At 41.2% G+C, this 13,523-nt stretch overlaps 1 protein-coding gene across 5 annotated transcripts; it reads left to right on the plus strand.

The window, feature by feature from the left end:
• Positions 1 to 1,227: 1,227 nt before the first annotated feature.
• Positions 1,228 to 7,605, plus strand: LOC121714184. 5 transcript variants are annotated; one of them, XM_042099394.1, is made up of 10 exons: positions 1,228 to 1,564; positions 2,529 to 2,625; positions 2,736 to 2,894; positions 3,201 to 3,415; positions 3,593 to 3,729; positions 3,811 to 3,904; positions 4,032 to 4,364; positions 4,468 to 4,639; positions 4,731 to 4,858; positions 4,985 to 7,605. In XM_042099394.1, the coding sequence occupies exons 2-10, from the start codon at positions 2,532 to 2,534 to the stop codon at positions 5,303 to 5,305; spliced, it is 1,653 nt and encodes a 550-aa protein (XP_041955328.1). In that variant the 5' UTR covers positions 1,228 to 1,564; positions 2,529 to 2,531; the 3' UTR covers positions 5,306 to 7,605. The 5 variants fall into 5 exon arrangements, with proteins under 5 accessions (XP_041955328.1, XP_041955329.1, XP_041955327.1 ...); XM_042099395.1 differs by having other exon boundaries at positions 2,759 to 2,894; XM_042099393.1 differs by lacking the exon at positions 1,228 to 1,564 and having other exon boundaries at positions 2,092 to 2,625.
• Positions 7,606 to 13,523: the final 5,918 nt, after the last annotated feature.

Genomic DNA, 13,523 nt, shown 5'->3' on the forward strand with positions numbered 1-13,523 from the left:
TTTTTAGTCTAGTAAGGGGCTCTGTTTCTATATTAGCAACAGACAAGAGACGCTCTTAGCCTGGCGGGCCATCCTATATCATTGAAATGTATAGTCTGGCATCGAACCATTCACCTCGCTTAATCCAAGGGGCGGGCAGAGAATTGTCTTTCAAACTGCCTAGGCATGCAATAGGCCAGCGCTACGACCATATCCGTATCCGGTCGGCAAAACGGCAAATACATCCTTCTTCGAAAGGAATGACTTAAGTGCATTGTGATGCTCAACTTTCAAAGAAAAGCACAAGTCCAACTTCTCCAAAGTTGACGCCAACGCCGATTCAAACAACCGCTCTTCGTTCGCCATAGCCACCTTCCTTGTTGTTCACCGTCGCAGGACTGTCGTTATCCTGTTAAGCCCGCCTTAAGACTCTTTAACAAAATAGAGCGCTGTGATTGGATGAGGTCCACGGCGTCAGCCAATAGAAATCCCTATGGTTTGATACTAGACGTACAGGCTGAGCAAATTAATTTGCCGCCGCTAGGGTGCGTCTAGATTTCTAGGCTAAGACACTCTAATACACATCCAGAGCTTTTACATGAAAAATCCACATAATGGAACAGACTCTGCAACTGAACCATTCAAACAGGAAAGAGGCAGAAAGTGACAGGGATTTTTCTTTTTTTACACCCACCATGCACAGAGGAGTTGACACAATGATAGCAGTGTTTATCTGAAGGACTCTGAAATAAGGTTTCACAGAGTGGTAAAAGGGGGTGAGTGAGAGAAAGGGGGTTGGGTATTAGGGATTGGTTTGAAATTGAATTGTTTGAGTGTGTCATTGGGATGTAAAGTGTCTGTTGTCTGGGTCATGTTGTTGCTCTGGCAGCACTTAATAGCCTGTCATGCCAACAGAGCCAATTACATTAGAAACAGCCACCCCCACAACAGCTCCCCCACCCTGTGATCATAACAACTCAGTATTCCCAATTCCCAGACCAGGGCTATTCCAGATTCCCCATTCCCAACGCATCCACAATCCTGTGATATGCCCAAGCACAGAGGGGGAACGGAGGGAAGAGAAAGAGAAGGACAGACAGAGAAAGGACAGAATAAAGAGATGCAGGGGGGAGGACTGGAAAAAGTGAGGCCAGGGAGGGGGTGGTGGAATAGTGGATAGAGAGATAGAGAGATGGAAGGACATGTGAAAGGATGGGAGAAGGGTGGGGAAAAGAGGAGAGTACACAGCAAATTGAAAAGAGTTATTATTTTGGTGTCAGTGATTTTTTAAGGAGGATAGAGTGAATTATACTCTGAATAGAGTCGAATCCCACATATTCAACTCTCTGTTGACATATAGTTAGTGTAAAAACAAAGTGTCATGACGAAGTGCTTTTAAATTGACACTTAAAGTGTCATACCTGATTTGACAACTCTGTAACTCTGAACCTGGCCGTGACACTCAACGTGCACATCATCACCCCCGCCTTCATTTCCTCACATGCACCCACCCATGGACCACCGGCACCGATAGAAGAGTTCTCCTGCTGTCCACACTCGGTCTTCAACAGATGTGTGTTGTTCGGTAAGTAATTCATATATCTTATGTTAAAGTAATAGTTTGATATCAATATTTTCTCTTGCTCTTTTTTTCATTCGATGGTAAACTAAACTAACTATACCACCACACTGTTACACGCCACCGCAACTTGTGGTAATTGCAGTAGCGCCATCTTGTAAACATTTTAGTTAACTAAAACTTTGCCTTTCATGGTAATGAAAAGTTTGCAACTTTGCGGGAATTTTCACCTTGAAGAGCTTAAGCTAAGTAAGTTAATTCTAACACGTCAGTATTTTGATGGCTTAGCTTGGCATTAGCCAGCGTTAACGTTAACTAGCATTAACGAACGCTAATTAGCTATAGTTCCATGTGCGTGAACATTCTGTCTGGCATGCCTCGCTTGCTAGCAAGCGCTGATAGTGTACGATTGTGTAGTGATTGTGTAATATGTAGCTCATGTAACGCGGTGCGGCTCTTGTTTTGTTGGTGTAATTCAAAAGACCTTTGTATTTTATCAGAGAAACATTTGTGTTTGATTGGGTTCATTGTGGAAATAAATGTAGGCCTACAATCCCAGATCATCTCGTGTGCCCTGACTGCCTGGTAGCCGTTATACTGCATTTGGCTCAGTATATGCTCAGTATAGCTTCAGTAATTGGATAAGGGCTGATTTATACCATAGATTTATACTCGACGTTCCCGACCTGTCGCGCGACAATGTGACGTCACGGGAGCGCCGTAACTATTTATACTCGCGCTGGTGGTCGCGACACTAGTCTATGGAGACACTAGTTACACTGTCTGTGGTTACACAGGGCACACCAGATGAATGGGATTTTTGTCATCCCTGTCGTTTCTTGTGATAAAATGTTGTAAAAGTTGCATGACATTGGCTTTCATTGACCACTAATTTAAACTGCATTACATTTGCCAGAGAAAATATGTTGAAAGCTTGAATTTGAACATGAATTTTCTAAAATTTCTACAGAAAATGCTGGCCAGGGTAGAATATAGAGGAGTCCAAAAATACATAAAAGTTCCACAAAATGATGAAAACTTTGATTTTCTCCAGTTTCTTCAAGCAGGTTTGTATCCACCTTTTTTAAACTCAAAACAATAATGACTTACAAAGGTCAAATCCAAATGATATATTTGACATGGTAGCTCAATGTAATTTCTCTTTGTATTATCCTAGTAACAGACAAATTTAGCCTGCAGGCTGAATCTCTGAATGAAGGTCTCCTCAGCTTGACTGATACATCAGGTACTGAGGTCGACGCAGACATATTTGATGAGCTGATAAAGTCAGGGATCCAGAACTTCAAGATTGGATATTGTCAGTATCCAGTATCAGGTACGTTTAATAAATCAATATTTGGAAGACGTGATCTTGGTGTAAGTTATGTGTTGATATATCCTAGCAGTTTATGATTACTTATGAGAGTTAAGTTTAGAAATAGATTTATATAAAGGTCTTACACCTGTTTATACATTTTCCAAAATGTGTGTAATTGAAGCTGTTTATTTCTTGCCAACTCTAAAATTCTTTTAAGTATTTTAAAATATGATTTCACTGTTATTTTGTCAAGGATATTTTTTAACACTTCTCCCTAATCCTTGTATGGAAATATTTATTTTATTTCCTGTGGAACATTTTTAGATCTCGAAGTATGTCTTGTGGCAGACGAGACACAGTCCTCAGTATTACCAGGCCCATCAGTGTCACCAGTGTCATTGCCAGCATCCCCTGTGTCAACGTCAGACCGATCAGCATCACCAGCTTCTTCTGCTTCAACAGCTTCTACTGTCATTCTCTCATCCACTAAGAACAGGAAGAGGGGCCTTGGTGACCTGGACCGTGATGAAGCAAGACAGGTGAAAACAATGAAAGTCAAATTTTTAAATGTAAATTAGAATGGATAATTATTACTAGCACTTGAACTGCCACCATGCATCTCATAGCAGGTGATTGTTAGAAGTATATCTAAAGTTAAGTTAACAGGAGGAAGTAATTAATTTGCTTAAGCTGATATGTAAAAAAAAAATTTGCAGAAGATTGAAGCTACCCTGAGGTCCAATCCAAAGGGTGAAGAAATCTTCAAAGAATATTACAAAAAGAAAACGCTGTCGGATGCAACGCGTAGACAGATGATCAATATTTTGATTGCAGAAATGACTGAATCCTATGGGTAAGAAATGATTTGAAACGACCAAGGATAACATGCATGCATAGACTGGATACAAATGTAACACATATTTTCTTTTAAAAGGAGAATTCCACCCACAAGTGTGCGGACCACCTATGCACTAGGAATTGTGACCCTTTTTCCATATCTGCAAGATCCATATTCAAAAAATGGATATGTAAGTATTAATGTGTCTTCGAAGACCAAATCTGTTTTTTTTTTGTAATTAGTACTTCAACATTTGAATAGTTTTTGGTTGCTCTTTTGATGTGTTTGTGTGTACATATCTATGCTTATGTGAACAGGAACATTACTATGATCCAGACGCCAATACTGGCTACCTTGCTTGGAGACTCAAGACAGTCCAACGCAACAGCTTTGATGGCTCCCACAGACGTTCCAGGCCTGATTTGCAGGACAGCCCAACAACCTATCGAGAATCCCTGTTAACCAGTCAGCAGCTCTTCGGTGAGGAGTGTCGGGAGGCGCTTTCTGTCATCAGATACTCTACAGATCATTCCGTGGTAAAAGAGAGAATGAGAGCCACCTTTGAGTATAGACAGAAGCTAGTTCATGACCAGGATGCAACATCTACAGTCTTGGATGTCTTCCCTCGTTTCCTTGATGTTCCTGGATTGGTAAGTATATGTATAGATTGTTGATTAGTATTTTAAAACTGAATCCCTCCAAATGAAACGCACACTTTTGACATGTATATGGACATTGTGTGTCTGTTTACAGATTGACCAAGATTTTTCCATGATGTTTGGGGATGAAGTATCTGGGAAATTTCTGGCAAAGTGGCCCTCATTTTTCATGCAGAAAGTCATCACAGAATGCCAGAGTCTTCCCTCAAATATGCATGTTGAGGATCTTCTTGCAGCTTTTGACTCTGATGCCGAGAATGACTTTGGTAAATATTTTTTTTTTAGATAGATTACATGTACAGCAAGCAAGAGGTAATTTCTTCCCAAATATTCAACTAATTATTTATTTTCTCCAAGGCTGGGATAGCCATATGTCAGCTCTCCTCCTGCTGTTGCATCTCCTGCCCCCTACATCAAGAGGCCATAAGAAAACAGCTAAGATCAGCTCAGCACAGGAAGCCAACCATCTTGTAAGATTTCTTAAAGTATGTACCCTCATCTTTTGTTGTACGACCAAAACCACTTTTTGCTTAGCAGTTATGTTGAAGTTTGTTGCAAGTTAATATAGGACTATAAGAATAAATCTTGATGCTGTGTCATTCAAACTACAGGAGGGTGCAAGCCTCACCACATTCCTGGAGAAAGTTGATGGAAGACAGCCCTTCCTCCTCTGCATCGGTGAGAAAAAGAAGAGAATCCAGAGGTTCTTCATTGTCGTGGACCAGAAACCCATCCCAAGCAATGCTCAGACAACGGTAGCTGCTTTCGATGAGCTGTTTAAAGCTCACTACGTCTTCAGCCTCTCTTACGATGAAGTGCTTACCAGCTTCTACACCTTCATCCAGACAGCGGTGTACAATATTGATATCGGAAAAGCAAAGGAAAGCCCGCGAGTCAAGGAACTGAGAGCTCGACTACTGCAAGAGCGTTAAAAGGCCACCAGCTCTCAAAGGTCAGAGTACAATTCTCTGAAAATGTTCACATGTTTTGTTTGCAAAATGCACCACAAAGACTGTTCAGTTCTATGTAAGCATTTAAAGTTTCAACATGGTTTGTATCCAGCTAAGAACTTACGTTTGAAATGCGGAGAGCGAGGGTGTGCTTCATCTTTTTGTACGTACAATGGCTTAAGAAAGCACCTAAACACTGTGCATAAGCTTTGCTATGATGAACAGGTCCGTACTAACCAGGAAGTGGCATCACAAATACATTCTGAGGTGGAATTTTCAAGTGATCAGCCAACTACCTCTGCATCCATGTTGCCAGTCCTTCCTGTTATCACACAGAAACCACTTACTAAAATGTGCGGTTCACTTGTTGCACACTTACAAGCCAGTGGTCTCTCCGAAAGCACCATCCAAACAATAGTTTGTTCAATGGAGGAAGTTGTCAGTGATGTTCAAAGTGAAACACGAGAAGCAGTTCTCCAAACATTTTCTCCCGAAACCAAGAAGTCAGAAATGTATAATAAAATAGAGCATACTTTAAATCAGTTAGACAATCCTTTTTCAACATTTAACACAGCGACAAAGAGACAAAAATATTATGATGAAAAATGGGAAATAGTTGAGCCAAAAGAATTTGTTCTTGGTGTGAGATTGGATACACGTAGAGATAGGACTACAGGTGTCTACAGTCAGGTTCCTGTGACAGACAAGTTCATGTATGTACCCATTTTAGGCACACTTAAGTCCATTTTCCAAAATGATGAGATAAGAGAATGTTTTTTGCAAGAGAAACACAGTCAAAAGGGAACATATAAAGACATCAATGATGGGTTATATTTCCAAAACCATCCTCTTTTTTCTCAAAAGCGGCATGCTCTACAGATTTTGCTTTACTATGATGACTTTGAAACAGCAAACCCATTAGGTTCTAAGAAGGGTGTCCATAAACTTGGATGTGTTTATTTTACTTTAAAAAACCTCCCACCAAAAGTAAACTCTGTGTTAATGAATGTGCATCTTGCAGCTCTTTTTTATACATCAGATTTAAAGAAATATGGTTTTGATGAAATATTTAAGCCTCTAATTGAAGATTTAAAAATTTTAGAGACAAGAGGAATCAGAATTCCATGTATTGAAGAACCACTGTTTGGATCTGTAATTCAAGTGACGGGAGATAATCTTGCTTTAAATGGCATTTTAGGGTTTGTTGAGTCTTTCAGTGCAACACACTGTTGTAGGTTTTGTCTGATAAGTAAGGGAGAAATTCAGTCGATATTTAATGAGGATGATCCTGGACTTGTTCTGCGCTCCAGAGCGCTTCACATTGAACATTGTAATGCACTAAGTGAAGAACCTGCTCTACCCTCTGTTTATGGTGTTAAAAAGTCATGTGTGCTCAATACATTAGAGTATTTTCACAACACTGATAATTATGCTGTTGATATAATGCATGATTTGTTAGAGGGTGTTGTACAATATGAGCTTAAGTTGTTTTTTCAGTACCTGATAAAAAATGGCTACATTTCTTTGAACAGTATTTCAGACAGGATGCATAGTTTTAATTTTGGTTTTACAGAACGTAAGAACAAACCAAGTGGGTTGAAAATTGATGACAACAGCAAGCACTTAGGTTTAAATGCCATTCAGTCATGGTGTGTTCTCCGCAATACCCCACTTATCTTTGGTGATGTGGTTGAAATGGGCAACAGTCATTGGAACCTTGTGCTCCTGTTATTACAAATTGTTAACATCGTGTTCTCCCCATTCCTTACTGACGGCATGATATGTTACCTAAAACATTTGATTTGTGATCACCATAACTTGTTTAAAACTTTGTACCCTGATAAGAAATTGATCCCAAAACACCACTTAATGATCCATTATCCGAGATGTATTAAAAAAATTGGCCCTTTAATCCATATGTGGTGCATGCGATTTGAGGCAAAACATTATTTTTTTAAAAAGTCTGTAAAGAATTTCAAAAATCTTACAAAATCTCTAGTAAAACAACACCAGCGTCAATTGGCTTTTTACTATGAAAATTATTGTTTTAGGAGGTTTGAGATTGGTCCTGTGAAAATGAAAACAATTGATGGCATGGAATGTGGAGAAACACTGTGTCGAATACTAAAATTAGATTCATATTCAGATATTTCAACTACAAATTGGGTTAGAAATTATGGCACAGAATACCAGATTGGTTTATTTATAGCCACTGAAACATCCCATGATCTACCTGTGTTCAAGAAAATATGCCGCATTATAATACATGAACAGCATGCATTCATAATAAGTTGTACAGTTGATACTTTGTACTTTGATGAACACTTGCATGCATTCTGTATAGAGGAACAAAATGATGACTATGTAGTGATCTGCATTGACCAGCTTACTTATTTCAGACCCTTTGATAAACAATACTCTAATGACAGTGACCGAGCATACATTGTTCCATATTGTTATATGTTTTAAAATATATTTTTATATTTTAATATGTTAATGTGGTGCATGAATTAAAAATAAAAGGTGTTTTAACTGAACTTGGCGTCATTATTTTAGCAAACTTTATTTTGAAAATAATCCACCAGAGAGTAAGAGTTAACATTTAACACTACTTTAAGAGTTGAGAAAATGTTACACTGGTTGGTGTTAAGCAGTGTTAAATGTTTTACTCTACAGAGAGTCAATAGGTAACACTGAATCAGTGTAAAGGTGCCAACTCTCAAAAAAGTGTTAAATTAACACTTTGTGGTGTGGACCCATATAGACACTTCAAAAGTGTTGAAATCAACTCTGATAGTGTTAATTTGGGTATACTGATTTTGCTGTGTACAGAGAAAGAGATGGACCACAGTCAGAACAAAGAACAAAATGGCAGTCAGCTGGGTGTTCATTTGGAATCACAATGAGCTCTTTTGAAATAGAAATGACTGATAAATGCATAATCTAATGATAGCTTCATGAAGTGATAGTGATGCCATATGTTTTTCACCTTAACTCACTGTAAAAGCAGCATTCAAATAGCTGTGGTGAACTTCACTTTCATCGTAAAATAACATTTAGATAGCCGTTTCCTTTATCTTGAATTGTGATATTTCATCTTCATAATGCCATTTTATTCAGTCAATATGATATATACTTCCTTTGCTTTAGACACACACACACACACACACACACACACACACACACACACACACACACACACTCAGTCACCCACTCCCCAGGAAAGTAATAGAATATTCTGAGCTCCAGGATCTTTTTGCCAGTTGATTAAATACACCACATGAATATATTACAGCTCTCACTCTGTCACACTCACACACACACACACACACACACACACACACACGCATGCATTCGCGCCGCATGCACACACACATAAGCACATGCACACACACACACACACACACACACACACACATGCACACACACACACACAAACATTCTCTCTCTTCTTAACTCAGCAAGTTGTTGACATTCAGAGAGAGAGTGAACAGAGAGAAAGAGAGAGAGAAAAACTGAAGGGGATCGACAGAGAGAAGAGGAAAGGAGAGAAAGGGATGAGAAGAGAATGAAAGAGAGAGGGAAGGAGTGAAAGAGAGGGAGGAAGAAGTGCCCAAGCGACCACATGCCGATGTGATAGTGTTTGCGTCCATTCTGCACCCACAGCCTTATCAGAGGGGGTACAAAGCGATAGCATGCATGTTGCTAATGCTAACGCATTCTAATTCTACACGCGGCAGACGTCTGGCCAGCATCATTCTTTATTCAATCCATCCCCAAGGCTCCCGAGACAAATGGCGGAGACTGCTGGGGGCGCCCTGCTAAGCCAGCGCCACTCTCGATTTATATGCAATCGATAGGCGAGCGGGCGGTGGCAGCGTTACGGCCGAGTCATTTCTGTTTAACGGCCCCGGGGCCTCTGGAGAGCCACCGCAATCTGCTGTGGCCAGCCACAGACCTTGACTTTTATGATACATTTATGACCTTGACTTTTAGCATGGAGTCTGACTTTGTTTGAAAAGTTTCACATGTGCACATAAGATAAGGGGGACCATCTGAAAAATGTGAAGACAGAGCTTGAAAATGTAGCCTTGCAGTTAAGAAGCAACGTCCTTTTTTAATTTTGGGGGGGTTTTTATGCCTTTTAATCCGATAGGACAGTGAAGACAGGAAGCAAATGGAGAGGGATGGGGTGGGATAAGGGAAATGACCCGGGTTGGACTCAAACCCTCGAATCTGGTATGGCCGCTGTAGCCAGTTGCACCACAGTGCTCCCCGCGAAATCTTTTTTTAAATAATAAAATCCCTACACCCTCAGAAGAACGCAGCCTGGTTTTAGAATTTATTTTTTATTGCAAGTTCCTTGGTTTGAAGTACTGTAGCTGCAGCTGCAAATATTTAGTCTGAACAGAGGTGCGTTCAAATTTGGCAAACAGTGGCAAACATTCGTGGTGAACATGTTTTAACAATTACATTTCAACGATTTGGTGTTAACATTCAAATGTAACGGTAATTGGATTGTTGTCTGCGTCAAACTCACGTCCAGTTCCACTGTATGTTCGCAGAGAACTACCTCCTCAGACTGTTTGCAAACATTCGCAAACGTTCACCTACCAGTATGTTTGCGAATTTGTACGCACCTCAGGTCTTGAGTTGGAGTCTCATTCTAAATGATCAAACACCACTGCCATTACACAATGACACGACTCTGAGATGCTAGCACCTTGTGCTTATAAAGGACAGCTCACAGCACAACGTCCAGGCACAGACGGGAACATCAGGGTGGAGACTGGGGGATTTGTTTGCAGGTAGGCTATGTGAGCGTCTGTGGTTGACACTGATGAAAGTGGAAGCTGTGAATGAACAAAAGGCCTCTGAAGAGTGGCAGCTTGAGCAGGCTGTGGACTGCCAATGAGCTCAAATCATGGAGGAGTTTTCTGAGTTTTGACAGTAGATTAATGCTGCCCCTGGATGACTAAAAACTGTTGACAGTGACTGAATGTAAACTAGGAGGTTCTCTGCCTCTCTCTCTCTCTCTCTCTCTCTCTCTATGTGTGTGTGTTTGTGTGTGCGTGTGCATGCATATGTGGGAGTGTGTGTGTGTGTGTGTGTGTGCGTACTGTATGTGTGTGTGTGTGTTTGCATGTGGGTATGCGTGTGTGTGCGAGTGTGTGTAGGAGTGTGTGTGTGTCTCAGAAACAAGAACAAGGCTGAATAATTAGATTTCCATTCAAGCAGGTTGTCAGGCCCCCGAGGGGTCGAGCCAAGCATCTCTGAGCCTGAGCTGGTGGCTGATGGAGAGAGAGCGCATTACACTTACAAATGAGTTATAACAGCTAAAGTAAACAGTCCTTCACTTTTAACAAACACAAATACAAGACACACACACCTTACACAAAACAAGACACACACACCCACACACAGCTACTTCACAAATTCGTACATGAAATTCCCCAAGGTATACTAGCTGCACACAAACACACTAGCATTCACACACAGATACACACACACACCAGTATTCACATCCATCTAAACACAGATATGCACACAAACACACATGGACACACACACACACACACACACACACACACACACACACACACACACACACACACAAATGGGCTTCGTGTGAAATTCCTCTGTGTGCACATAACTATAATCATTCTTTGTGCTATACCCACATGCATCCAAAACGCAACATGCAGACAGATAAACATGCACACACACACACACACACACACAAACACTCATTGAAAGTACACCTACATGCTCCTGCTGACAGATTTCCATAATGCTCATAATTTGGCAGGCTGATGTAGTGCACACACACTGATTTGAATGAAAAGCCCTTGTGTGCAAAAACACAAGACCCACTCGGCCTAAGAACAGAGTGCCCTCAGGCGGTGTCAGATCAATATATCATTAGTCAGTCACTCTCTCCACTTACACACACACACACACACACACACACACGCACGTACAGTGAGAGAGAAAGAGAGAGAGAGAGAGAGAGAGAGAGAGAGAATATCCAGATTTCTTGTATCTGTTGATGTGTACATTGTGTATTCTGATTCTGAAAGAAAAGCTGAGAGGGAGTTGTATGCGGATAGAGGCAGATAGAGGGGAGCGGGGAGAGATTGGAGAGAGTGAGGAGTAGAAGAAGAGAGAGAAAGAGGTGGACAAAGAGAGAGAAAGAGATAGAGAGAGGAAAAGAGACCAAGGGGAAAAGACAGATAGCATGCATAAGAGGAAGACAATAAGAGAGAAGAAACAGGGTGGGTGGGCTTCTGCACTGCAGAGTAGAGTGTAGCATGGGGCCAGTTAGATACAGATAGAGAGAATAAGAAAGAGAAGGAGCGAGAGAGGAAGTGAAAAAAGGACAGAGGGAGAGAAATGAGGGTGAGGAAGAGTGGGGGGAGAAAAAGAATTAAAGGATTGCAGAAGAGACATAAAAAAGAGAGTGGACATGACAAAGAGAATGAGGGAGAGAGTGGGCGGGGGGGGCGAGAGAGGGAGAGTGAGGGAAGAAAAAGAGAGAGAGTGAGAGCACAGCTGTAATGAATGTGTAATTGCGCTCTACAGGCTCAACCTCCTGGTGTCCATCTGACTGATGGGGTACAGGGTTCTATCCCTCTCCAGAGTGCGACACGCTACTGATTATCACACACACACACACACACACACACACACACACACACACACACACACACACACACTCAGCCAGCCACACAACACGCCCAGCTAGCTAATACACAACACAGCAGGAAGACAGAGGAGTAGATTCACATGCAATGGACACAGAACACTACCGGTATATGAGAAGGCTAATTCAGTCTCTATTTAGAACACACTGGTAACCAGTCCAGTTTAGGCAAAACACTAAGGGCATTGGACATGGTCCAACCCCAGTTTACAGAGAACATAATACTGTGGGAAATGAGCAAATTAAAATTAAGTTTAGACAGGATACTGCATGACTAATAACTCAGAGATATAGGTAGAGATCCAGTGTACAAATAGCACACTCTGGTGTACAGAAAAACTGCCCTGAGCAGCTAGAGACACACCCATCGCAGAGTCCTATTCAGGAGATGAGCAGGTTCCGAGTCAACCAACACACACACAACATCATACCCAGGGTAAACAGCTTACCGGTAATACTCACAGAGCACAGTATATGAAGGCCATCTGCAAGCTTACGGAGCACTATATGATACAGGTTAAGAAGCTTATCCTGCAACACACAACAAAAACACCATAGAGAGGATGAAAAGCTTGAGGTCAAGCCTACAACGACCACGACATGCAAGATGATCACCTTCGGCTCAAGCCGTGGCATACTGTCGAATAGAAATAGGTTTTTGTGATCAATTAAATGCAGCTTATATTTGGAGGTGACAGAAAGAGGTTATTGATTATTAGTGATTGATTGACCAAAGGGATACAGAAATCACACAACGATATTTATGACTTTGTTAAACAACAGACAATTCCATGAAATCTTACATTTCTATAAAGATTTTACGGGATAGAGTCTATGAGACTGAGTCTAAAATACAACGAAGGAATGATATACAGTCTGAATACTTGAGTTTATGCGATAACAGTATGCTGTTTCTCTCAGAGAACCAAACACACCACGCCCAGTCCTAACCCAAGGAGATGAAAGCAGACTCAGAGTGATGCTTTCATGCATAATAATTACAGCAGCAAGACTAATACAGCACAGCATGGCATTTATTTGGTATGTATAAAAGGCAGTTATAGCTATTTTCTAGTATTAATGAAATGTATCACAGTTATGGCTGTTTTCTTAATGAAATGAAACACAGTTATGGCTGTTTTCTAGTATTAATGAAAGGAAAGGTAGTTATAAAGCAACACACATCAAACACACATTAGAGAAATAAGCATTTCATTCTCTCCTTCTCGTCCCTCTATCTCTCCGTCTCCCTCATCCCTCCTTCTGCCTCTCTGTCCTACCCCTAGAGATGCAGGGGAGGAGGGGGTGGGGGAAGGGGGTAATTAAAAGAGGGATGTGTGTGCTGGGAGATGAAGAGTGGAGAGAAGCAACCATGAGAACACACCAGAGGGGATGCGTGGGGGTGTTTGTGGGGTGGGGGATCACATCCACCATCGCAGCAAACTGGTGGGGTCGTTTAACGAAACATATTTTGGCAGCCGCTCCGCCGCCTAGCTC

This window comes from Alosa sapidissima, chromosome 7, assembly GCF_018492685.1.
Source record: "Alosa sapidissima isolate fAloSap1 chromosome 7, fAloSap1.pri, whole genome shotgun sequence".
NCBI lineage: Eukaryota > Metazoa > Chordata > Actinopteri > Clupeiformes > Clupeidae > Alosa > Alosa sapidissima.

Coding starts and splice junctions, on each gene's coding strand:
- LOC121714184 (XM_042099393.1), top strand. CDS start 2,505: ATGAATTTTCTAAAATTTCTACAGAAAATGCTGGCCAGGGTAGAATAT. Junction 3,905..4,031: donor CATATTCAAAAAATGGATAT/GTAAGTATTAAT, acceptor TTATGTGAACAG/GAACATTACTATGATCCAGA. Junction 4,365..4,467: donor TCCTTGATGTTCCTGGATTG/GTAAGTATATGT, acceptor GTCTGTTTACAG/ATTGACCAAGATTTTTCCAT.